Below are 25,367 nucleotides of genomic sequence, written 5' to 3' on the forward strand. Positions count from 1 at the left end.
GTAAAAAAGACAACTCAATTTTATTTACACATCCAGTATCCAATTAACAAATAATTAAACTACTTTGGTACCATTTGCATCAGCAAATCCCTACTAGAGTCACATTCTACGTGTGCTTGACGGCTTCTATCTTGTCCTTGTACCTCGCTTGGTAGATGTCTTCAGGGTCATACTTCGACGCTAAGTCCTTCCACAGATCAGGACGTTTGTTGACTAAGAACTTGATGACCTTATCGGATCCTTCCTTTTGTTTCTTGGTGCATTTGGAGCATTCGTGTTCTAGGGCGTCTGGGAGGGTCTCTTTGAGGGTTTTGGCGTCGGGGGTGCAGCGACCTTTATCGAGGAGGCAGTCGACGTAGCCCTTGAGAAGGCGCTGCGACTCGAGGATCTCGTCCACGTTGATGTGGTCCCACTTGTCCGTGTAAGTGGAGCTCGGCCGGGCCCACGCCACCGCCGCGACGCACAACGTGACTAGGATTATCAGTTTCATTTTAGGTCTGAAACAAGAGAAGACGATGGGTAAGACTTGCATATGACCGGAAAGAGTGGCGAGAATGAGAGGAGGCTTATGATTATATAGAAGGGGAAACATTTATAAATAATAGTAGACCAAAAATCGCCATTTCACGTGTGGGTTGTAAAGTCGATGGCCAACTTCACCAACCCTGATGTCAACAATTAATTATTCATCCAGCTCTTTGGATGTCAGCAGTAAATTTTAACAAAACATGTCTTGAAAAACGTGTCTAGACAAAGTTTTTGTTGTTAATCAACGTAATAAATTACGAATAATACGAAAACATTATGCAACACAAAACCCTAACAAAAACATAGAAAGAGGATAACAAAGAAAAGAGGCAAACGCAAAAATAGTATAATAGCAACAGTGGGAAGGTTACAGAGGTCTTCGGTAATTACTCATTAGTTAATAGCCGTAATTATTTACAGGAAACTTACATAAAAAACGGCTGTGAGATAATAATAAATACTTGCCAATAGGCTAGTTTACAACTAGTCAAATCAGTAAATTTTTACTAAACGTCAAAACATGATATTTTATTACTATGGAATATGTATGAAAAAGCAACCTGTGACGTCATAGAAAAACGTCACAAAATACCGCACTTATCATTACATTTTTCTTTATTTATATTCATAAATAAGTTAAATAGAAAAAATAAATCTTTTTTGGCATCTTTGGATCTGTCTTTATTTTTTAATAAATTTCATAATTTATCTTTGACTTAGGAAACTACCCAATTATAACACATACAAAATTGTAACACAGTAGTAACCTGCATACCTCTCCGGTTGATTGAGGGGAAACCTGTGTTCAGCAATGAGACGTTTATAGGCTGTTTAAGTTATATTAGTCATTGATTCAACACACAGAAATCTAGATATATTCTGTAATATGAAATGTCGATTCTATCGAATCCTTAAAACTTTAACTCTTATATATATTATTTATATACTACTCAATCATAATAAACTTACTCAAGGAAAAACAACTAGGGAAGAATAAATATGTGTCTTTTCAATGGCTCATTATTCTTTTCTATTGTAAATCAATAATTTTCTCATAATAAAATAACTACGCTAGTGCTAGGCGATGAATTGTGAGATAATAAATTAATCGTCCTATTATTAAATATTTCTCGTAAGTATACCTAACGATGTAGATGTGATGTTCCCAAGTGGCTTCTATGGTGTACTTAACTCAAAGCCTTGTAAGAAACCACCAACCAATACTGATAATCATCCCGGGTATGTAAAGGTAATAAGGGATTAATTAGGTGACAGCTAGGTTACCTGTACAGTTCGTAATGTTTAGTTTTGTGACAGAAAAATTTTTCAAAAGGACTCCTTATAGGCGCGAAATTTTGCATGCATTTTGTGATAATTATTGCACAAGAAAGTACTTACCTATAAGAGCAATCATCATCTCCTTAGCGTTATCCCGTTTTTCTCAGGGTCCGCTTACCTATCCTGAATATTTAATAGGTCCAGTTTTTTTAAAGAAGCGACTGCTTGTCTGGCCTACCAACCCGCGAAGGTAAAACCAGCCCAATACAAATTAAGTCACATACCGCCGAAATTGCATTTCTCGGGAATGTGGGTTTTCTCACGATGTTTTCTTTTACTGCTGAGCACGTGATAATAATTTGTGATCCAAATATTCATTCGAAAACAAATACGACAATCATTGGTTTAGGTATCACATCGTGTAATGAGGGATATTAATTAGGTGACGGGTTGGTTACCTGTACAGTTCGTCATGTTTAGTTTTCTAACTTTGCATACAATTGTGATATTGCACAAGTGGGACCTATAAGAGCAATAACTTTTCCATAAACCGTTGTGAAATACGAAGGGCCACAGGGAAAAGAATATGTTTATAATTGCGGTGTCATCCCACGCGGATACAGCTGCAATAATTACTATGATTGCCCATTGTCTTATTGTTTTGTACGCATAATAGCCGCATTGTCCTTCCGACTGGCTTCTATGCTCCTACTATTCACAACAGGGGTAAAATATTGTAAATAACTCGTGTTTTTGGCATGGGATGACCTTGAATGGTGTACAGTTTCATATAAGTTTATACACTGTGTATAATCATCATATGGATGTTTTGAGATGCAAAAACTCTTCTAGCGGGTATAATAAAAAGTTACTCAAAGTACTACGTTCTATTACGGGGCCAGAAGCCTCAAATTAGCATCACGATTGTTAAAGTATATAAGGCGCCCGAAACTGACATTATTGGGCTTTTACTGAAATTAACAATATTACATCAAATATTGACATCAAATATGTATATTATGTAAATAGTTACAAGCGCTTTGTCGAATTGTAGGTTTATTTTAAATCAAAATTCAGTTTCATTTCCTATAAAGCTACCAGGGAGTACTTAGCTACCTAAAGGTAGTATAAATTTCCATTCAGAGTCGAATTCCTGTCTTTCCCTCTTCTTATCTCACTACACACTAATCTACGCACTAAGTATATAGTTTACTACACAATTCGTAAACCTACCTCAATTTGGCGTTGGAAATACAGTGGGTTTTCCTCACAAACGATTGTAAGTATACCTCTTAGCACATGATCTGAACATGATAGAGGTAGACACGTGTGGTCGAGACATGTAATTTCAGCGAACACTGTACTTTACTATAATTTCTATAGAGCACAGTGACAATACTAAAATCAGTATAGGCTGGGACTCTACTGCGGTCACTCAGTAGGCAGTGCGGCACTTCCAGATAGCTGTCTTGTGCTCCTCCTTGTATTGAGATGGTAAGAATACATTTTAGTAATTACACTAATATTCAATCCACATGAAGTTAATTATTGCACCAAGTAAATATAGGTACATGCACAATGCACATTATTACTTGTCACTTCTATGTTTTTATAAAAAAAAAGTTACGCTCTGCGCGAATTTATGACTTCGCAATACAAAACTGCTAAGTTTAAATATAAATGCATTAAGTATCTATAAAATCTGAAACTATTTTACCTGTTACCCAATTTGGTAGCAAACTCATTACTTGATTAATCATGTTTGCTAAGCTGTAGAGTTCAACATCTCAAATCATAGTTCACAGAATATATTATTTTCTAAACAAGATTAGGTATTTACCTTATATTTGAAACGTATAGACATTTAGGTAAAAAATGGTAATATTGTTTATTGTTACTATTATAAAATTAGGGTTAGGTTTATTAGGGTTTGTTTAGCTGTTCAAAGGGGAAATTCTGGCAGTCTTTTGGGCACTTTGTCTCGGTGGGATGCTTTGGAGGAGTTTTTCTATTTGTAGATAACTGTATGTTGTTTTGTGTTTAATAAAAAAATATTCTAACATGAAAAAAATCGTTCTATTATAAAACTATTTAATTGCAATACGTGTATTAAACGTGCTTTTAAGATTAGGAAAAAAATAGCTGAACTTAGGTGCCCAGCTGATTAATCCGCGTCGCAAGAGCAGGCTGACTGATAAGTAAGTATTTTTTTATAACCTACAGTTTTTCCTATACTTAATTGTTTAGTACTCACCGTATATCCGTGAGCACAGTTCGACCCTTGGTTAGGCTGTGGATGCAGTGGGCTGGCCTAGGGCGTTATATACCTATCTACTGTAAACAATGACCCGATGACGTTGTGAGATAATCGGCAGGATAATGCATTGATTCTCTATAGCTCTCAATGGACAATGGTGTTGCATCACTAGGAAGTATTTCACTGTCTCCTAGGTTATGGAAATATTATCAAATGAACTTTACTCATGTAATGGGAACTCGCGATATGAGATGTGAATCGCGTCGACACGCGACGCGCCGCGACCTGCATGGTTTTTTTTTGTTTTAAATTAGACGATTAGAGATATACGTACTTTCACTAGAGACGAAAAATGTCACGTACAAAAAATACAAAAACAAAAAAAAAACCTAAAAAAGTAAATACTATATAATTAGAAAATAAAGAAGTGTTTGTAAATATTCTAAACTGAATTTTTTGGTAACTAAAAGTATTTCAAGGCAAAGAAGAAATATGTAATGTACTCGTATCTTAAGCTAGTAGAGTCTGGAGGTACACAAAATAGTTAAATAGAACACAACATAAACACTGTTTCTAAGAACTCAAGTAAGTACTCACTGTTTGTAAGAACTAAAGTGCTCTCTTCTTGTCACACTTCTTAACATGGTAAATGTATTTATGGGTATACATTGGTGATTTACCTTACTATTATTTGCTGTTTATAATATTTTATCTATCCTTAGGACACAAATACTACAAGTTGCTGTATATCCTCTAATAAAAGATAGGTACCGAGTATAGTTTGTATACATATATACTTTATTATATATAATATTATTTATAACATCTGTTATAGTTATCTATAATTCCCAGCTATAATTGGATATTTGTCTAGGTCACAGAAAAAAGTATCTCATTTGACTAGCGTGTCAAGTAGCATTATGCGTTGCAAAATATTGCTTCCTTAATACCTACCAGACAATATTATAATTATGCAGGTACTTCCTAATTGGCGGGGTCCGGTATTCCAAGATACACATTTTTCCTACTGAATACGGAACTATTATTACAGATTTCCTCAAATAGCTACTCAAATTGACCTGAATTTAGTATTCAATAGATACGAGATTCCAAACGTGACCGCGATACCAATAAAACAGGATAATATTTGATACAAGGGCGGCTACCTATACCTTGACTAGTTACTACTTGTAATTCAAGTTATTTTATGTGGTTTTCCGATTATTCTAGATGGTATTGTATATATTAATATGCAGCGTTAAGTGCCTATATCTATTATCGATACTTAACTTACAATTTAAATAAAATCTTGGTCAGTATGATAACAAGATTCGCTTCCGGTTGCAAAGATAACGTTTTGAATTATGATCAGTCTATTTTAATATTAAGTAAAAATAATAAAATGTGACTAAGGTTTATCGCTTATAATCCGACATAGTCAGAACAAGGAAACATGTGGACCATATGCACATGTAAGTAAGTGGGCTATTATTTTATTCTGGGTGCCATGGTTAACTTATTCGCCAAAAAAATTTTTTTTTATTTATGCTATTGTTTGTTAGTATTTCTTACTATTATAACAATAATAATATTTAAATTACATTTTACAGGAATTTGCAGCGATGTTTACCAATTATTTTTCACTTATTTTTATATTTATATTATACTAGGGAGGGTGCCGAAAAACAACAACTGTGTTACTTTGTTACATTATGTAGTTTTATTATTGGGAACGTTCACATTAAATTCAAACCTTTTCTTTTTTAAATTAAGATAAAAGATTTTTGACCTTATATTATTAAATCACGAAACATTTCAGTCTAATACATCTTTTTATGGTTAGGTTTACCACTTCGTTACCTAATTTTGATTTTATGAGATAAACTTTTGCAATAAAATGGAAAACAATAGCAGTTCAAGCATTTTATTTATGGAGGCCATTTATATATTAAAAATTATCAAAAAAAGTCAAAAATTTTAAAACATACTTAGATAGTTTTAGTTCTAAGTCTGAAAACGTCTCCATAAAAATGGGGGACAAAAAAGTAACGCAGTAGTTTAGTAAGTAACATAATGGTAAACTTTCCGCATCTATGGTGTTTAACTTACTAAAAACAATTAAAAACAGAATACAATTAAATTGAAACCATAACAAATTAAACAAAACTCTCTTAGAATAAAATAAAATCAAAACTTCTCAAAAAAACAATATTAAACATACATTAGTTTCTGTCTGAGTCAAATATATTTAATGGGACATCAAATTCATTCAATTCGTTTTCAGCAAATGGAATTCTATAGTCTCTGCTTACCCCGGTGGGAAATAGGCATGAGTTTATGTATGTATGTATGTCATCATCGTCATCAGTCTTACGACGTCCACTGCTGGGCACAGGCCTCCCCCAAGGATCTCCACGACGATCGGTCCTGCGCTGCCCGCATCCAGTGGCTTCCCGCGACCTTCACCAGATCGTCGGTCTACTTTGTAGCGGGCCTAAACTGAGCGTCGTCCGACACGTGGTCGCCATTCTAGAACCTTTCCGTCCCAGCGGCCATCGGTTCTCCTCGCTATGTGTCCTGCCCACTGCCACTTCAGCTTTGCAATTCGCCGAGCTATGTCGGTGACTTTAGTTCTCCTGTGGATCTCCTCATTTCTGATTTGATCGAGCAGGGAAATACCGAGCATAGCTCTCTCCATTGCCCGCTGAGCGACACCGAGCCTCCTCACGAGACCCATAATAAGCGGCCACGTCTCACTGCCGTAGGTCATCACTGGCAACACGCACTGGTCAAAGACTTTCCTCTTGAGACACTGAGGTATTTTGGACGAGAAGATATTTCGCAGCTTCCCGAACGCTGCCCATCCGAGTTGGATCCGACGAGAGATCTCTTTCTCGAAGTTGGACTTACCTAACTGGATTATTTGTCCTAGGTAAATGTACTGGTCTACAACTTCGAGTGTAACGTTCCCAACCTGAACTGGAGTGGGTGCGACATGGTCGTTGGACATAATTTTTGTCTTTGTCATGTTCGTGCTAAGACCCACTCGTTGGGATGCGTTACTGAGATGCTCGAGCATGGTGTTCAGGTCTTCCAGGGTCTCAGCCATTAGGACTATATCATCAGCAAATCGAAGGTGCGTCAGGTACTCGCCGTTGATGTTGATGCCAAATCCTTTCCAGTCCAGAAGCTTAAAAATATCCTCCAATGCAGCAGTGAACAGTTTCGGAGAGATGCCATCTCCCTGTCTCACTCCTCGCTGCAGTTGGATCGGATTAGAGCTCTGGTTCTGTTCTCGAACTGACATAGTGGCATTTTGGTAGAGGTCCCTTAGCAATTCGATGTACCTATGGTCCACTTGGCACCTCTGAAGAGACTGCAACACCGCCCAGGTCTCGATCGAATCAAAGGCTTTCTCATAGTCCACAAACGCCAAGCAAAGTGGCAGATTATACTCTTCGGTCTTCTGTATAACCTGCCGCAGTGTATGGATGTGGTCTATGGTGCTAAAGCCTTTTCGGAAACCCGTTCGTTCGCTTCCCGTCTTAACGGCATTGATCACAGAGACATCATTGAATATGTGCTTTTTCGTCGACATGATAAAATCGATCTCGTTTTTATAATTTCCACTGGGACTTATCCAGGTCCATTTGCGGGTGCGGGCTTTCTGAAGAAGGAGTTCATCATATAGAGGTTCTCCTTTTCCATAAAGTCCGCCAGAATCCGGCCTCTGGTGTTCCGGACCCCAAATCCAAATTGCCCTACTCTCAGCTCGTTACCACAACGCTTCCCCGACTGTGCATTAAAGTCCCCCATCACAATCCTGTAGTGGCTTTTATGGCTATGCTTGGCTTTAGAAATCTCCTCATACATAGTCTCCACTTCGTCATCGTGGTGTCCCGAGGTCGGAGCGTATACCTGGATGACAGTCGGCGAATATCGAGATGATATTCTGAGTATCAGGCACGCTACCCTGCTCGAAACACTACCGATGGTCAACACGTTGTTGACTAGGGACTTGTGGACGATAAACTCGACACTCTGTAACGAAATAATTATAAATTAAATTATTAAAACTATTAAATTTGTAAATATTGAGCAAAAACTTTGAGTATTTCCACTGCGTTACGATGGCTACAACTGCGTTACATTTCGCAGTAACACAGTGCATCGGTAACTCAGTTGTAGAAACCACGTGTATTCTAAAATAGCACTCATATGGTAATTCATTTTATAAAACAGATCGTGTACAATAAATATTTGCTCCTTTTTTTAAAGATATAACGGAAAAGATTATTCAATATTCAAAAAACTCACCTATCACAGCGGTCACGCAGCGGTCTCCCAATTAATACACGCACCTATCCCGCCGGCGTTCTCGCGACTGACTCGGCGAATTTCCAAGCCACGCACTCCCCCCGCGCCCCAATAATATTTGATTATATGTTATACGACTTTTGGCGCAAATGCACACAAAATTCTAATTTTAAGACTCAGTTTCGTATGGTAACATAGTGTTCGTAATTTTTTGGTTTGCCGCGGGGACACAATAAATATTTTGGAATAATTAAAAACTGATACAGGAAAATAATATTTAGTATTGTTAAAGTAAAGATTAAATTACGTGTTATTACCGCAAATATTACATTTTAATAGCGTCTTGAAGAATTTTTAAGTAATGTGTGTTTATATGGAGTAAATATATGAGAGGGACAGTGGAATTTTGTAGGGAAACAACTGCGTTACTCAAAAGTACAACTTAGTTACCGTGTTTTTGGTTAAATTCAAATAATTTTGATAAAAACGTGGAACATAAAAGTACGAGTATAACATCAGAAATATACCAATAGTGTAATTATTGAAAAAATAAATGTTTGCTTTATAAAAATCGTGTTTGAACGTGAGAGACAGGTTATGGGACCCAAAATAAAATAATAGCCCAAGTACATCCATTGTTGGCCCACCCCGCCAGCGTGGTCGACGACTTCACTCAATCAGCGCTTATTGCTATCTATTTATTTTATTTATTTATTTTATTTGGGAAAGCAACAGCCTTAGTCTAATTATTTACATTATATGGTTGTTAGTAATACACATTCAGAGGCCAATTATAGCTATCCATGAGTTACATAGAAAAAAAAAAACAAAAGCTTATAAACATTATACCAAGAGGGAGGGTATGTGAAATGACTGTGTGGGGGTGTGTTTTGTGTACCTATGTGTGAAAGAGGGTGAGGGTGTGTGTATGTGCGCGAGGATGTATATGTGTTATATATTAGTGTGAGTTAGTAATGTGTGATAAGATCTACCAACTAGGGTATCGCTATCTACCCACTAGGGTCGATTAATTCTTTCAAATATTTTTCCTCTCAGACGACGCCCTGAGCCGAGGTTCGCGCCCAACTGGGCACCCTCAGGCCTGTTGTCTTTAACATTGTACCGGGTGAGAGCCTTCAGCGCTCCCCATTTGTCCGGCCAAGTAGTTAATGCCACCTGCGACATATCTACAATAAGTCAGGTCAAAAAAAAATGTTTGCCCGAAAGCTGATTTTCTTTAGTATTTCCTCGACCATACTTAGTGTTGTGAAACAAGCCAAGACATAAGCGTGATTGCGCCGGAGTAATGTGTCAATTAACAGGTACGCCTTCAACGCCGGCGCATGCAGATGAAAGTTGCGCAATAGCTTCTCGCCGGCTTGAGAAATCCTTCCTAGTCGCCTATTGTTCTAGCATTTCGATGTAGGTACTTTGTACGATGGAAAAAAACCTGCGTTAGAGTTAGATTTCAATTATCATTCTTTTCAATCAATCGCATTTCTTTTGACGTCAAAAGCAATTAATTTCCGTATATTTATGTTTTTTTTAAAGTAAACAAGTATGTAAAGAATTACTTTATACCTTAATTAGTATTCAGTACATTTATTACGAGGGAGTAGATTCAGCTCATGATTCTGAGTTGATGTCAAGTGTAATTTCCTGTCGGAAAATTCATGAAGTTTTGTGTATTTTTTAAATTATTTTTAGTTCCATACTTTTGCGACGAAAAATTCCACTTGATATCAACTAACTTGGTATCATGGTCTGAATCATCCCTCAAAGTCTTCGTTACGATGTCACTAACACCCCCCAGGGGTATGGAGCATACTCCACCACGCTACTCCACTGCGGATTGGTGGAAGTGTTTTTACGGCTAAGAGTTAAACTAAATACCCTTTGATTACTTACAACAATTTTCATCATTTCATACATCCACTTCGTGTTTTCGTTTAAGAATAAAAAGGTTTAAGTATTTTTTTAATGAAAAAGACAGTATAATAACCGCATCATTATAAAAAAAAACATTATAATTTTATGAAGTCATACATAAATTTAAATATTTTTTCAGTCTTTTATTTTGCAAAGTTCGCATTTGCGAAGAGTAAATTAAGCAGGACCGCAACTTCTTTATTACATACACATAGAACACGTTCAGCTGCTTCTCTTCCCGGGCATGTCGTAAAAACCGACAGAGGAATTGTGTCCTCTAACATGATGGACTAATGTTATGGGCGATAGGCTGATCCCTTATCACCGTAAGGTTCATCATATCCATCTTTGGACTTCGTATCAACAGTGGCTGCAAGTTGTCTTTGATTACTTGTGGCTCTGTCCACCCCATTAGGGATTACGGGCGTGAGTTTATGTATGTATGTATGAATGTGTCAACTTCTTTGTAACATTCTGTATAACAGTATAATTCTGTAAAACCTATATACCTAACCTGTAATGCCTGCTGCATCAAGTTTCAAGACAACCTCTCTTTTGTTACATGTATGTATGCATGTAGAAAATTTCGCATTGAAATCCCATTATACCTACCTATTGTCTTATAAAAAAAAAAAACATAAATAGCCTATATACGTCCCACTGCTGGGCACAGGCCTCCTCTCAATCAACCGGAGAGGGTATGGAGCATACTCCACCACGCTGCTCCATTGCGGGTTGGTGGAGGTGTTTTACGGCTAATAGCCGGGACCAACGGCTTAACGTGCCCTCCGAAGCACGGAATCAACTTACTTTTTCGGACAATCAAGTGATTCAAGCATGAAAAGTCCTTACCAAACAAAGGACAGTCTCACAAAGTGATTTCGACAATGTCCCCATCGGGAATCGAACCCGGACCTCCAGCTCGTGAGCCTAACGCTCTTACCACTAGACCACTATTGTCTTATACATCAGCAAAAAGAAAAGTCACAAAAATCAATGCGTCGAGCGACCTCTACCGTGTAAATTCTGAAAGACAATGCAGCCAACTATAAAGATAAACTATACCTTCTAATGTGAAGACGTCTTGAATCTTCATGCATTGTTTATTATTTTAATCAAACGTGTAAACTTCACTAGATGGCACTGTAAATATTCTGTATACCTTTGGAACTTGGATGACGTCTGTATGCAGTAATATCTTACAGACTGTCTATCTTGGAATAGCTATCATGTATTTTGATTATTTTTTTCGCCGCAATGTTCTTTCACAGCCGATGAATTATCCATCTAGATGATAGGCTGGTAAATTATCATCTTATGGGTTATTATGTCTGTCTTGGTTAAGACCTAGACGTCCTAAGAGACGGATTGTCATAATAATGGCTGATGGCTCTGCACACTCTTATAAGGATGCGAGCGTAACTATTATGTATGTGTGTAAAATTCTTAGACGCGTATCCATAAGTGACAATACGCCTATTTCCCGTCGGGACACGTAGAGACTACGGATTTCCCTTGACTTCGATCTTGACATGCATGATCTCCTGTTTCTTCCATATTCATTAATCGGTTCATACATGCGTGTCGCAGACTCGCATCACCATTTTTAAAAACATCTCTCCCATTTTTTTTTTGCCAAATACTGAATGAATACCTCCAATACATAAAGTTCTTTCACCTTAAGGTTGCCTGGCAGAAATTGCTGTTCAGCAATAAGGCCGCCTATTGTGCTTATTTTATTCGTATGTACATGTACTTTACTTATGTCTTTGTGCAATAAAGAATTATTGAATGATTGAATACCGTTTAAGTAAGTCGTAGTAGTCGGTAGTCTGAGTAAGTGTGTCTTTCTTGATCTACATCTACCCACCTTCGCTGTAACTATTATAGTATAATTTATAACTCGTTTCGTATTAAAAATAACTAATTTTCTACAAAAAAATCGGTTTAATGTTCGTTTGTATTTAATAAATAATTGCTTAGGATATTTTTACGAAGCTGTTTATAAATTATTCAAAACTGTAATATTTAACACGTTGACAGAAAGGTCATAACCGTCGTACTTAACGCACTTCTTCTCTTCTTCTAATCCATTTATCCCCTGTTAGGATGTAGGGCTCGAATAATAGATTTCCACTCCTCGCGATCATGCCACTGTACTGTACTGTACTGTATTAACCATTGTTAACACTATCTAATATCATAGGTATATTTCTGTGTGTGTCAACAGCTACTTATAGCCGTTCCTGTCACTGTGTATTTTTACTGATCGATACTAGATTGTTATTAAAATAGCGTTCACTTTCGCTGCAATGTGTAACTTTTCGTGCACATTCAGAGTACCACTGTTTTCGGGCTTTATTAGCTCACAATGATATAAAAAACATACTTACTAAAAAATAAGGAATGCAAATGCGTGTCTTTTTAAACAATTTTTAGTTTAAAATGGGGCGTGATTTGCATGGATATCTAAAAAACATTTTCTGCTAACCTAAACAATTTTTCCACCGATACGTAGCGAAAACATATTCTAGATCCAGAACTTCATTGAGGAAGTTTCCACGTTCTGTCCAGAGGCTTTTGGTTCACAATAAACAACTTTTTATCAGTATGACGCATGGAAGCGCTGTGATCATTACCGTAACAAAATGACTGTATGACGTCACAGTAAGCCCGTGTCAAATACACGAGGGTTATTTAATTTTATTGCTGTACAAATTTAGATCGCCTTGACCTTGTAAAACAAGCACTTTATCTTCGAGTACTTTCCATTTCGTATTTGTAAGTCTAGGTAACCGACTAATGTCTCAAAATATAGGTACCTAGTGACAGCCCTCAGTCCTGATTACCCTAGAAGGAGGCGTAATGTTTTTTGGAGTATCTTATATAACACACCTGTGCCTACCCCTACGGAAATACAGGTGTGATGTTATGTTATGGTAATGTTGATTTTATCGGAGTATAATATTGCTTAAAAATTCTCTCTTCTAGGATATATCAGGATAATACATAGATACCTAACAACAACTCGATACAGTGATTAACAATGGTTACACTTGCTCAATACCTATCTCGCATCCATTATGACAATTTGCAATTTAATGAAATTAATTTGTTACAAATATAAGATCCATTTTTCATATAAGTACTCCATAATAACTTTGATTATCAAGTCATAGATAATAATTACCAATCATATCAACACTGGCAGTGGAATGTTTACAGTAACTAGATCAGACCTGACTTAATATAATACGTAAACATAGTTTTTTTTTGGTTTACGAGTTTGTAGAACAGTACCTATGGATTATAAACATACTTAATTAATTTCTTCCCGAGCATCTAGCAGATTAGATAAAAACGATATTTGCTTAACTATTCCAAAATCACAAACAATTGTAAAGAGTCGCAGAATCATCTTTTGACTTACTTCTTCAGGCTGTATTTATTCGCATAGAACTTTTCGTCGAGAGGTGGTATTGTGTTATATCAAGACTGCAACGGCCTTCTGAATATAAATAGAGATAAAATGATAAATGTTTTAAAAATATCTTTTGATTGTCATTGTTGAGAATTTCTGAGGAAGTTTTTCGAAAATGTTCCGTAATTATGCATTGTAATAATTCAAAAGAAAAAAATAAGTTATATTAAACCTTATATTTAAGTATTTATACAATATCATTACAGTCTATAAATATAGGAAAATCTATAGAGAAAAGACTAATCATCAGTAGGTACTTAGTTATCGAGAGTTAATTATAAAGTATAACATACTCGTACAAGCCAGGAAAATTTCTGCATTTGCGGTAAATGACATGCACATAAAATTGAAATAACTGGAATCGTGGGATGTTTGACGTCTGTAACGACAAGAATAGGCAATGAAATTATATTCCTAACGATTCCAGATGTATTGATTGCCTAGTGAGTCATTTTGTAATTGTATTGTAAACAAGATCTCTTGCTTAACTGGTGCATTCAGATGTCAATAATCAAAGGCTGATTGAACATGATTCTTGCGTGTGATGTGGTTTTAAGGTCGAAGCACCTAACGTGATTAATAAGGATTGCCAGAGATGACCGCTGTGCATTCTAGTGGAAAACCTTTCAGACTCGACTGACCTTCATATGGCACTTTGTATCTCGTCTTTTGAATTCACACAAGAGACTTTTTGAAAAATCTAGGTAAAAATGTTGGTCTCAATTTTTACGCGGAATGAAATTAATGAAAAGAAATCTAGATTTTGTTGAAGAAAATCACATTCGGGGTCGAAGCCTTCCATCTAAAAAAAGCTATTTGGCTATTTCACATTAATTTGTTTGCATTGCGCACTTACTTTTTTTATGTGCAAATGTAAAATTGCAATAATCGCTTTTTCAAATGGCGCTTAAATAGTGTTCTCTACCTATGAGGCGACGGTATACCAATTACATTTGACAAAAAGTCCTGTAGTAAGTACTTACATATTTTTTGATGATAATTATTACTACCCACTCGCGTCAGACAGAGTACTGCGGGGTGGAAGGCAAGAGGGAAACCACTGCCCTATTTTTCCCAAAAAAGTAGCATGGAGAATGCTACACCGACAAGAGCGTGGCTCTTAAATTAGTGATGATGTGAATTATTATTAAACAGGACGTTAACGGAGAAGATTTAGTTGATTAAGCAGCATCAGATGGATAATAACGATGAATAGTAAAGAAGGAACCCGTTGACTATGCCGGCGTTAGAGCTATCACGGACGGACTACATTTGAACTGCAATACTTAGATAACAGTTGGTTCGCAGCTAGTTTACAGTTTCAATGCATTTAAGCCATGCGCAAAAAAACGCATCACAACTGTAGGGAACTGATTAGCTGACTCTGTAGCACTGCACTTTACAAACGGAAAGAACCAAAACTTCAAACAATAATAAAAACTCAAGTACATTGTAATTATAATTCCTGACCTCAATTAAGGCATATCGTAAATAAAAAGGAACATTTTGAATGTAAAAATATTGTTTTAAATAAACATTATTCGGTAAATTTAAAGTTATAAAAAAATACTAACAAAACGCTCCCCGATTTTTGCTTTTTGTTCGCCGCTAAGTCTTTACATCGTTAGCGTAATTCTAGAAACAATAAACTTAAAAAATGTAATTTACAATGCATGCTACTCAAGGAGGCAAATGATGTTGGAAAACGGAAGGTTTACACAAAAGTGTTGCCCCTTCATATTTTTCGACGGTATACAGGATGTTACAACTTTAGCAACCGCAATCCGCTTTATTGCAGTGAAGTATGCTCTATATTATATTATGACAAGGGAGAACTTAAATAAATAATTATAACATCACCTACAATATTCTAATCACTCGTCTTTCACAACTGGGGGTCTAAAAAGGGCCACATCAAAGCAAGTCATCTAAAAACAATATTGCTGATTGTTAACTGCAGTTGCGATATCGTCCGAAAAGCATAGTCAATTTCTAGATCCATGCAATGTTTGAGATTCTTCATACGTATCAGCTTGGTTCTGATCTTCGTTTGTCCAAAATCATGCATGAAGCAGGCAAAAAAGGTTGGTTGTGTTGTAATATAAGAGTTGAATGTCACTACTGCCTGGTACAAACTGCAACTATAGACTTCTTTGCTATAAGCTCCTTTGCTAGCAACCGAAACCCAAATAATTTCCTGGTGGCACAACCATGGATTACGCTTGTTCATCGTATAGGTACATTTAAAAGTTACGAAAATATAGAATTTATCAATAAACTTTAAAGAAAACTTTTCAGATAAAGACGACATCCTTCATTTATATTTGTAGAAACCCTATCAAAGCCTTATAAAAGATCTGAAAACAACTCCATTGAATCATAAACTACATAATATAGATTCAGCGAAAACGACGCGAGGGTCCAAGGTATCTTAATTGATGTTTTTTTAAAGTTCTAGTGACACATGAGCGCGTCCTGTATAGTACGGTTTTTGCATCGGACGTAATATACGAGGGGCAAATTAGATGTTTTAAGTCGCTGGTAACTACTATAAATACTGAGTGCGACCGTCATAAGGCACTCACAGTTGCGGTGACTATCATTTAGCTGAGAACCATCGAAATGGTAGGTTCATCTTGTGTTTCCACATGGCCTTCTGTGATGGGCTAGTTATTTGAAACGACATCATTGCTTCATGATATTTTCGTGAAAATGTGTGTTTCATACAAGTGCTGCTTTTAGTTTCAACTCTAAGTGCTTTTTCTTGGAACCATCTTCAAAGGGCACATCTCTCACTCCACAGCGCTGTGTTTAATATCTTGCACTTTGCCTTGAGCATTAATTCCTTAATTTCAAATAATTCTATCCTTGTTTCTTCTTCAAAGTGCTATTATATTTTTCATTTTTATCTACGAACCACCACGATCACATCAGTTTGTACTTTACCGAGTGAGAGCCTTCAGCGCTCCCCATTTGTCCGACCAAGTAGTTAATGCCATCTGCGGAAAAACCTACAATAAGTGACGCCAAGGAAAATCAGTTTGTACTTAAAATCATAATTAAACTATCTTTGACTGGAGTTCATCATATATCCCGAAAGGAACAAGCATCACCTTCCTCATGTCCTATCTTATTCTCATTTAACGTAGCTCAACTCTATTATAGCTCTTTACCAAATAACACCACACCACCATCTTATAGGACACTCAATCAATTCTAGTAGATAGATAGCTTTATTCTATAAATAACTCTTTGAACAACACCTCTTTAAGTGATACTTGACTCTTCTCTAAACCGCACTAGGAAGATCTTAAAAACTAGAAAAGTAGAAAACGAAAAATCAGTACTCGTATCTGACAACATCTCAAGCGATACTCACCGTTACCTCATGACACAACATCACCTCAATAATACTTACTACAATATACATAACATACATTATTGTAAACAAACTCTTGTGTACCGTTACAGATGTCCATGCGTTACCTAGTGTTGTTGTGCTGCGTGGTGGCGGCGGTGGTGGCTGATGACAAGTACACCGACAAGTACGACAACATCAACGTGAAGGAGATCCTAGAGAACAAACGGCTGCTGCAAGCGTACGTCGACTGCATACTCGACAAGGGCAAATGCACCAACGAGGGCAAGGAACTTAAAGGTAGTATCTGAACACACTTTACCTGGTATAGAAATGCTGAAGCATGTAGTAAACCTTCACTGAGCCCCATTTGAATAAGATCCAAAGCAAATCCACAGTGAGTTTGACAAAGTTGGTCGTCTGATTTAGTGGTGACCTACTTATTGCTAAGTCTCAGATGTGGTTCAGTCTAGGGGCCAAGTAGTGGAACAGTATCTCATTCTGCTTGGTGAACGTAGACCGATCTAATTTCATCTGATCTTCGTGAACATAATATAAAAATACATATTCTTCACAAAACCTCTCTTCTACATTCCAGATCATCTGAAAGAGGCTCTCGAGACTGGCTGTGAGAAATGCACTGAGTCCCAAAAGAATGGCACTCACACTGTCATCCAGCACCTGATCAAGCATGAGATTGAAATCTGGAAGGAACTTTGCGCCAAGTTCGACCCCAGCGGCACGTACCGCAAGAAGTATGAAGCCATCGCCAAGGAGCACGGCATTGAGATCCCGGAGTAAACTGCGGTAGACCACAGTAGACGCGAGTAGACCACACTAGACCGGTCTCTTAATTTGTTCCTAGGCATCCAGTATAGAAAATATTCTGTTAGTGATCTTTGTTTCTTTTGTACATCTATTTTTTTAATAAAGATTTTTTTTATTATTTGTGTCTATCATATTTTGAATTCCTGAAATAATACTTGCAAACATTCATGTTTAAAATTTAAATATATTTTTGTAGCCCGGTATAATGACGTCTAAAAATAAACGTTTATTTTTGTGGGAAGGTCAAGAATAACTTTTTTATGCATATTCATGCCGTCCAAACCATATCCGGCCGCGGCGACTCCTAAATATCTGATCCCGTGTACCTATTGCATATTATTGTTACTGTGAAAATATCCATTACACAAAGAATACATTAACGGTAATTAATTTTTCAAGATTATAACGGATAGTGGTATTTTACCGACCGACAGAGGAGTGTGTGATCTGTTGACAGAGAAAAAGGCAGCGCCTATGAATCCCGTCGCAGCAAAGAATGCTGCCGCGTCATCTGCGCCTCTTACAACGTCTGAGCATATTCCTCCATTTAAAAGCCCTAATCAGCCCTTAATGAAAAAGCCAAGAACACGATTTTCACATGTGATGTTATGGATACAAATGTGTGAATTTTATTCTGTTCTTATTGCATCTTAGACTGCTGTAAGTATACTTGTACGCCTGATAAATTTATAAGAGAATTTCTTGCGTTCAGTTTATTTTAGCTTGTTCTTTCAGGCGCTTCAAACCCATCGCTGCTTCATAGCACAGGGAAAAATCATACTTCCACTTACAAAACTACAATTATGATTATGCAAATACAGCTTATTTTGATCACTTAATTTTAACTATTTAGTAACAAATTATAGGAAATTCTTAGAATCTTCCAGTTTTAGTAGTTAAACTGGAAAAATTGTAATAGGTCACGTCATTGTTGTAAAAGAGCTAATAACCTCAATCAAACCTGAGCCTGTGGATACGAGCGGGTGGGCCGTGCCGCAGGTTACCAAAAATACAACGTCGGTATTTGATTAGAAAAAAGATCGTAATGTTTTGAATTATGTAAACTTTATTTTATTTGCTGTCTTTCATTTTGTTTGGAGCACAGCGTAAACGTAATAATGTATCTAATTACGTATTGATATCAATATAAATCAAATTAATTAGATACCTACTTCCTTTTTGTCTTTACCTTCATCATTACGATTAAGAAACATAGTACAACATCATCTCATTTACATTGTCCTTAAGTACCTAAATATGCAAATAAAGGAAAAACTAGCTCACACACCGGTGATTGTTCAAATAGCGATTGATGAACAATCATCAACATTCAGACAATGGGCACGATCTTTAATCTAGATATTGTGTAACGAAACAACAATAGCAAGTGATATTTTCCGCAGTCAGGAATCAATAGCACTTATAAATAGGGCATAATATTTCTCTTAACTCAGTCTTCAGTTGCCTTAGGTAAACTGTGCTAGAAATTTTCTTGAATTGTCGTTCTGTTGGTCTATTTTAGTTCTAGTCTAGGATGAATTGGCTCACGTTACTGGTGGGCCTTGTGGTAGTAGCCTTAGCGGTCTGTGAGGAGAGGTATACAGATAGGTATGATGAAATTAACATAGACGAGATTTTGTCAAACCGCAGACTGCTTCTTCCGTATATTAAGTGTTTGCTGGATCAAGGACGCTGCACTCCAGAAGGAAAAGCGCTTAAAAGTAAGTCATTTTCATCATCATTAATATAAGAGCCACGCTCTTCTCGGTGTAGCTTTACCACTCTTGTCGAGCTTGGTCTTCCGTTCTTCTCTTTCATTCAAATCTTAGGTGTTTTTAAATATTAATAAACTCCTTCGTCCTCGTAAACTGTCACCTGAAAAAGGCAAAGCATAAGTACCTCCCTGAACTCAAACTAAAAAAAAAGCAGTACTTACAAGTTATAAATATGTTTACATTTTTTGTTGCGAACACGTTATAAAGTCTAATTTCATTGAATTGTTGAAATCAATTTAGTGTTAAACAGAATTTACCTTTGACAGTTATTTAAATAAACTTACCCAAAAGAGCAGTTTTCCTATACTTAAATCAATAGAAATTGAAATATTTGTAAGTACTCTTCAAAGAATATACGTAACATAAAATAATCAGTCTAGTTAGTCCCACTGCAGCGCAAAGGGCTCCTCTTAATCAACCGAAGCCCTCCCCTATGGAGCATTCTCCGCCACGACATCAAATATATTTAAAAAAGCAAGCTTCAAAGAATATGGATATCTATAATGTCATCCTAATAAAACACAAGTAAATAAAACACCATAAAACGTACGAATATTGTGCTACACGTGGCAGGTCATAACTAAGTTTAATAACTACTATTACCGAGGTGCCCTCTGCCTGACTGCTTATTAATTGAATTGGTATTACGTCAAGGATGGTTTTCAACGTTTGAGATCTACTACAATATATATATATATATATATATATATATATATATTATAGTATTACAGAAAGCCTATCTGATAAAATTGAGATTGATTCAAAGTCACCAGCAAACATGTATGTATCTGATCAAACTGTAGGAAACGAAAGTTGTGTGCGTGTTCCAACTATAATAGGCATTATTTTATATTATGTAAGTATCATAATGTAGCAAAAGCTGACGACTATATTTGAATTGGGATAGTCAGAGGCATATCCATCGCAAGATGAACTAAACATCTACACTTCACGTAAATTTCTGTTAGACCAACAACGTGATAGGTGGTAATCCGAATCGCCGTCTATAATGGTCGAGCCAACTGTGTTAGTTAAAACTGCACTTACGATATGTAGTATGCATTTGTTAATACTATTACTAACAGACTTTTGTGATAACAGCACACGTAGTAGACGGGTTGCAGTCAGCGTGCTCGAAGTGTACGGAGGTGCAGAAGAAGATGGCTCGCAAGACAGTGAAGCATATCAGGGAACATGAGAACGACTCCTGGGAGAAGCTGAAGGCCAAGTACGACCCGGGAGACAAGTATCAAGAAGTCTACGAAGCGTTCTTAGCGGCTAACGACGAATAAAATCAAATCATTTCACATCAATTGCCAAGGAGACGACAGACACAACATATAACATAAACTCACAACTACATCCCAATTTGGGTAGTCACAGATACATCCATCGCAAGATGAACTAAGTACCCACTACCCACACCTCACCGAGCTTTCCACGGCAGGGGCAACTTTATATACAATTTATGTAATATTATATAACAACAATATATACAATTTATGTAATAATATATATGTATAAAAGTATATAATTTATTTTCTGTAAAATTATAAATCATGGCCTGAATTCTCCTGTCAACCATAAAATGCACTTTTATCTAGCCTCTCTTACCTAACTCCAAAAAATACACCCCTTGTAACCTCTCTTTGCTTCATATTTCGCCATTCTTACATACAGGGTGCTAGTGACACCGTAACGAAAGCTCTGAGGGATGATTCAGACCATGATTCTGAGTTGATATCAAGTGGAAAAAAAACTCTAAGATTCCATTTGATATTAACTCAGAGTCATGAGCTAAATCATCCCCCTCTACACTACCTGTAGTCTAATCATGAATTCTCACGACATCTTATGCAAAAAGTGTACCAATACAGTCATTAAAAAGAAATCAATCAATGGCATTTTCTCCGTAGATTAAATAATTAAGCTACACTAGCTTTTGCCCGCGACTTCGTCCGCGTGGCGTGTTATATAAGAGAGAGATCTTTGTGTGTGTGGGAGTGCATATCAAATTTCAAGCATCTAACTTATGCAGTTTAGATTTTTTCATACAATTTTTTTCCCAATAACTCCCATTTTTCAAAATACAGCCAAAAATAAACTTTATATTTACTAAGGTATGCATGCATGCTAGATTGAATCAATTGATTGAATTGTTTTTTTTTTAATTGATTGTTCATTGAGTTTTAATTTTAATACACACTTCCTCTCTTCCCTTCAACGTTGCTGTGCCCTACAGGGTCCATGTTTTAGTTCCTATGCCTATGTAACACCCCATTGTACTACATGGAATGCAATAAATAATTTAATTGAATTGAATTGAAAACATCTATCTTACGCGGTTTCGATTTTTTCATACAAATGTTTTTTTCCCGCTAACTCCCGTTTCCGTGGGAATTTTGCAATATCCTGTTGCAACTAAGGTTTAAGTTAACTAAGGTACCTGCATGCCAAATTTCAAGCGTCTAACTTAAGCGGTTTAGATTTTTCATACAAAAGGATTTTCCCGCTAATTTCCGTTCCCGTGGGAATTCCGGGAATTCCTTTCTTAGTGCACCTCTACGGTACCTAAGCTATGTCCCTTCCAAATTTCAAATGCCTACATTTAGCCGTTCAGGCTATGCGTTGATATGTCAGTCACTGAGTCAGTCAGTTTCTCCTTTTATTTAGATTTGATTTTTTCATACAAATGTTTTTTCCCGCTAACTACCGTTCCCGTGGGAATTTTGTAATATCCTGTTGCAACTAAGCTTTAAGTTTACTAAAGTACCTGCATGCCAAATTTCAAACGTCTAACTTGAGTGGTTTAGATTTTTCATACAAAAGGATTTTCCCGCTAATTCCCGTTCCCGTGGGAATTTCGGGAATTCCTTTCTTAGTACACCTCTACGGTGTCTAAGGTACCTGCGTGCCAAATTTTAAACATCTTACTTGAATGGTTTAGATTTTTCATACAAAAGGATTTTCCCGTTAATTCCCGTTCCCGTGGGAATTTCGGGAATTCCTTTCTTAGTGCACCTCCAAGGTACCTAAGGTACCTGCATGACAAATTTCAAACGTCTAACTTGAGTGGTTTAGATTTTTCATACAAAAGGATTTTCCCGCTAATTCCCGTTCTCGTGAGAATTTCGGGAATTCCTTTCTTAGTGCACCTCCACGGTACCTAAGGTATCTGCATGCTAAATTTCAAATGTCTAACTTGAGTGGTTTAGATTTTTCATACAAAAGGTATTTCCCGCTAATTCCCGTTCCCGTGAGAATTTTGGGAATTCCTTTCTTAGTGCACCTCTACGGTACCTATGGTACCTGCATGCCAAATTTCAAACGTCTAACTTGAGTGGTTTAGATTTTTCATACAAAAGGATTTTCCCGCTAATTCCCGTTCCCGTGGGAATTTCGGGAATTCCTTTCTTAGTACACCTCTACGGTATCTAAGGTACCTGCATGACAAATTTCAAACATCTAACTTGAATGGTTTAGATTTTTCATACAAAAATATTTTTCCGCTAATTCCCGTTCCCGTGGGAATTTCGGGAATTCCTTTCTTAGTGCACCTCTACGTTATCTAAGGTACCTGCATGCCAAATTTCAAAAGTCTAACTTGAGTGGTTTAGATTTTTCATACAAAAGGATTTTCCCGCTAATTCCCGTTCCCGTAGGAATTTCGGGAATTCCTTTCTTAGTGCACCTCTACGGTATCTAAGGTACCTGCATGCCAAATTTCAAACGTCTAACTTGAGTGGTTTAGATTTTTCATACAAAAGGATTTCCCTTCACTACTCTGCTCCTATTGATTGTAGCGTGATGAAAAGTATACTATGACCTGTCCAGGAGTGTGAAGAATAATTGTACCAAGTTTCATTAAAATCCGTCCAGTAGTTTTTGTTTCTATAAGGAACATACAGACAGACAGACAGACAGACAGACAGACAGACAGACAGACAGACAGACAAAAATTTTACTGATTGCATTTTTGGCATCAGTATCGATCACTTATCACCCCCTGATAGTTATTTTGAAAAAATATTTAATGTACAGAATTGACCTCTCTACAGATTTATTATAATTAAGCTACATGACTAATCACACGACATTAAACGGTTTATCAAGGAAGTAATGGGCAATACTTACTTTGTAACGCCTATTGTCCTGTAATTTATTATTGTTGAAAAGTTCTATGTACCTGTACGATATTGTTATATTTATAATAACATGTTTATAGCAACACATATTTAGTGTAAAACTGTTTGTTACTTTAAAATTTGCAATTGGATATTAGTAAAATAAATTAAGTAACAAGATATAATGTGACCATGTTTTATTTATTTTATACCAGTTATTTAAATTAAACAGTTTCATACAAATACTCACGACTGTCATCGGGGTTGACAGCCACAAGTCACACCACAAGACAATTACTGGCAACTATTGCAGCCACTTTTATTAATATCTTTAAGTCGTAAAGCCCACAGTTCATTTATTAACTAAACCCCATTCTTTAAGTATTTTGTCTGTAAACCTGGGCCCTAGGTTAAGACACATAATTGTGATAATTAATACTTAAGTTATAAAAGTGATACCCCATGTCACTTCATGACGTCGATCGACTGTACGACATGCATGGGATGAAATAAAGAAAAAAAATATTTTCGTATGTGAATTTAAAATATTGTATTTGTAGAGTCGACCATAGGATACGTATCATCATCATCAGCCGTACGACGCCCACTGCTGGGCATACGCCTCCCCCAAGGATCTCCACGACGATCGGTCCTGCGCTGCCAGTACTTAGTATTTGTACCGTCGATTTCGTAAATCGGTTGTATCATAAGATATTAAACTAGTTTTTGTGAACTTTTTACTAGATACAAATAAAAGCAATGGTAAGAATAATCAGTAGTTATGTAGACGCAAAACATAATCATATATTCGATACTTAATTACATCTTTGGATTTGGTAAACAAAAACTAGCTAAAACAATTAAGTAAAACTTGTTTTTAAACAATTACGTATTCAATTAAGATTACGTGCCATTTAGTTGCCTCCTAACGGAATATTAAGTATCTATTAATGTGAGTCTATTTCGTAGATTTTTCAATCATTTTGAATAATTTCGATGTTTTGAAACTTACTTATAGGTATTTATTTAATAAGCGATATATATTTATAAAATAAGCGTGTTTTTGAGCCTTGCTAGCTTAGTTGGTAGGACACTTGCCTCTCACTTTTAGGTCTCAGGTTCGAATCCAGCACAGACCTAAACCAATGATTGTCGAATTCATGTTTGGATCATAAATGATTATCACGTGCTCAGCGGGGAAGGAAAACATCGTGAGGAGAAATTCCCGAGAAATGCATTTTCGGAGGTATGTAACCCTAACCTGTATTGTACTGGCTTTCCCTTCGTGGGTGGGAAGGACAGACAGGCAGTCGCTTCTGTAAAAAACCGGACCTGTCAAATCTTCAGGTTAGGTAAGCAGACCCTGTGAAAAACGGGATAATGCTAGGGAGATGATGATGTGTTTTTTAAGATGAATAGAAGAGGAATATATTATGTTGCCGACTCCACTTTGAGTATGATAAGAGCAGGAGGATGGTGAATATTGCTTTTA

The 25,367-nt window shown here is 36.6% G+C and overlaps 3 protein-coding genes and 1 long non-coding RNA gene across 5 annotated transcripts; 2 read left to right on the forward strand and 2 right to left on the reverse strand.

Annotated features, from left to right (window-relative positions):
- Window position 1: 1 nt before the first annotated feature.
- LOC126374483 (allergen Tha p 1-like) lies at window positions 2–4,219 on the reverse strand. The gene is made up of 2 exons (XM_050021152.1): window positions 4,061–4,219; window positions 2–497 (listed from the first exon to the last, which is right to left on the reverse strand). Exon 2 carries the CDS (start codon window positions 488–490, stop codon window positions 107–109), a length of 384 nt encoding a protein of 127 aa, XP_049877109.1. The 5' UTR covers window positions 491–497; window positions 4,061–4,219; the 3' UTR covers window positions 2–106.
- LOC126374481 (allergen Tha p 1-like) lies at window positions 3,145–18,094 on the forward strand. Of its 2 annotated transcripts, none has more exons than XM_050021150.1 (3): window positions 3,145–3,300; window positions 17,262–17,448; window positions 17,747–18,094. In XM_050021150.1, the coding sequence occupies exons 1-3, from the start codon at window positions 3,298–3,300 to the stop codon at window positions 17,947–17,949; spliced, it is 393 nt and encodes a 130-aa protein (XP_049877107.1). In that variant the 5' UTR covers window positions 3,145–3,297; the 3' UTR covers window positions 17,950–18,094. The 2 variants fall into 2 exon arrangements, with proteins under 2 accessions (XP_049877107.1, XP_049877105.1); XM_050021148.1 differs by lacking the exon at window positions 3,145–3,300 and adding an exon at window positions 16,318–16,415.
- Window positions 18,095–19,420: 1,326 nt separating this feature from the next.
- Window positions 19,421–21,401, forward strand: LOC126374489 (ejaculatory bulb-specific protein 3-like). The gene is made up of 2 exons (XM_050021157.1): window positions 19,421–19,697; window positions 20,853–21,401. The coding sequence occupies exons 1-2, from the start codon at window positions 19,511–19,513 to the stop codon at window positions 21,041–21,043; spliced, it is 378 nt and encodes a 125-aa protein (XP_049877114.1). The 5' UTR covers window positions 19,421–19,510; the 3' UTR covers window positions 21,044–21,401.
- LOC126374520 (uncharacterized) lies at window positions 21,302–23,910 on the reverse strand. The gene is made up of 2 exons (XR_007567438.1): window positions 23,835–23,910; window positions 21,302–21,690 (listed from the first exon to the last, which is right to left on the reverse strand). It is a non-coding gene; the product is annotated as an uncharacterized LOC126374520 (long non-coding RNA).
- Between the last annotated feature and the right edge of the window lie 1,457 nt (window positions 23,911–25,367).

The sequence above is a fragment of the Pectinophora gossypiella genome, chromosome 17 (genome assembly GCF_024362695.1).
Source record: "Pectinophora gossypiella chromosome 17, ilPecGoss1.1, whole genome shotgun sequence".
Taxonomy (NCBI): domain Eukaryota; kingdom Metazoa; phylum Arthropoda; class Insecta; order Lepidoptera; family Gelechiidae; genus Pectinophora; species Pectinophora gossypiella.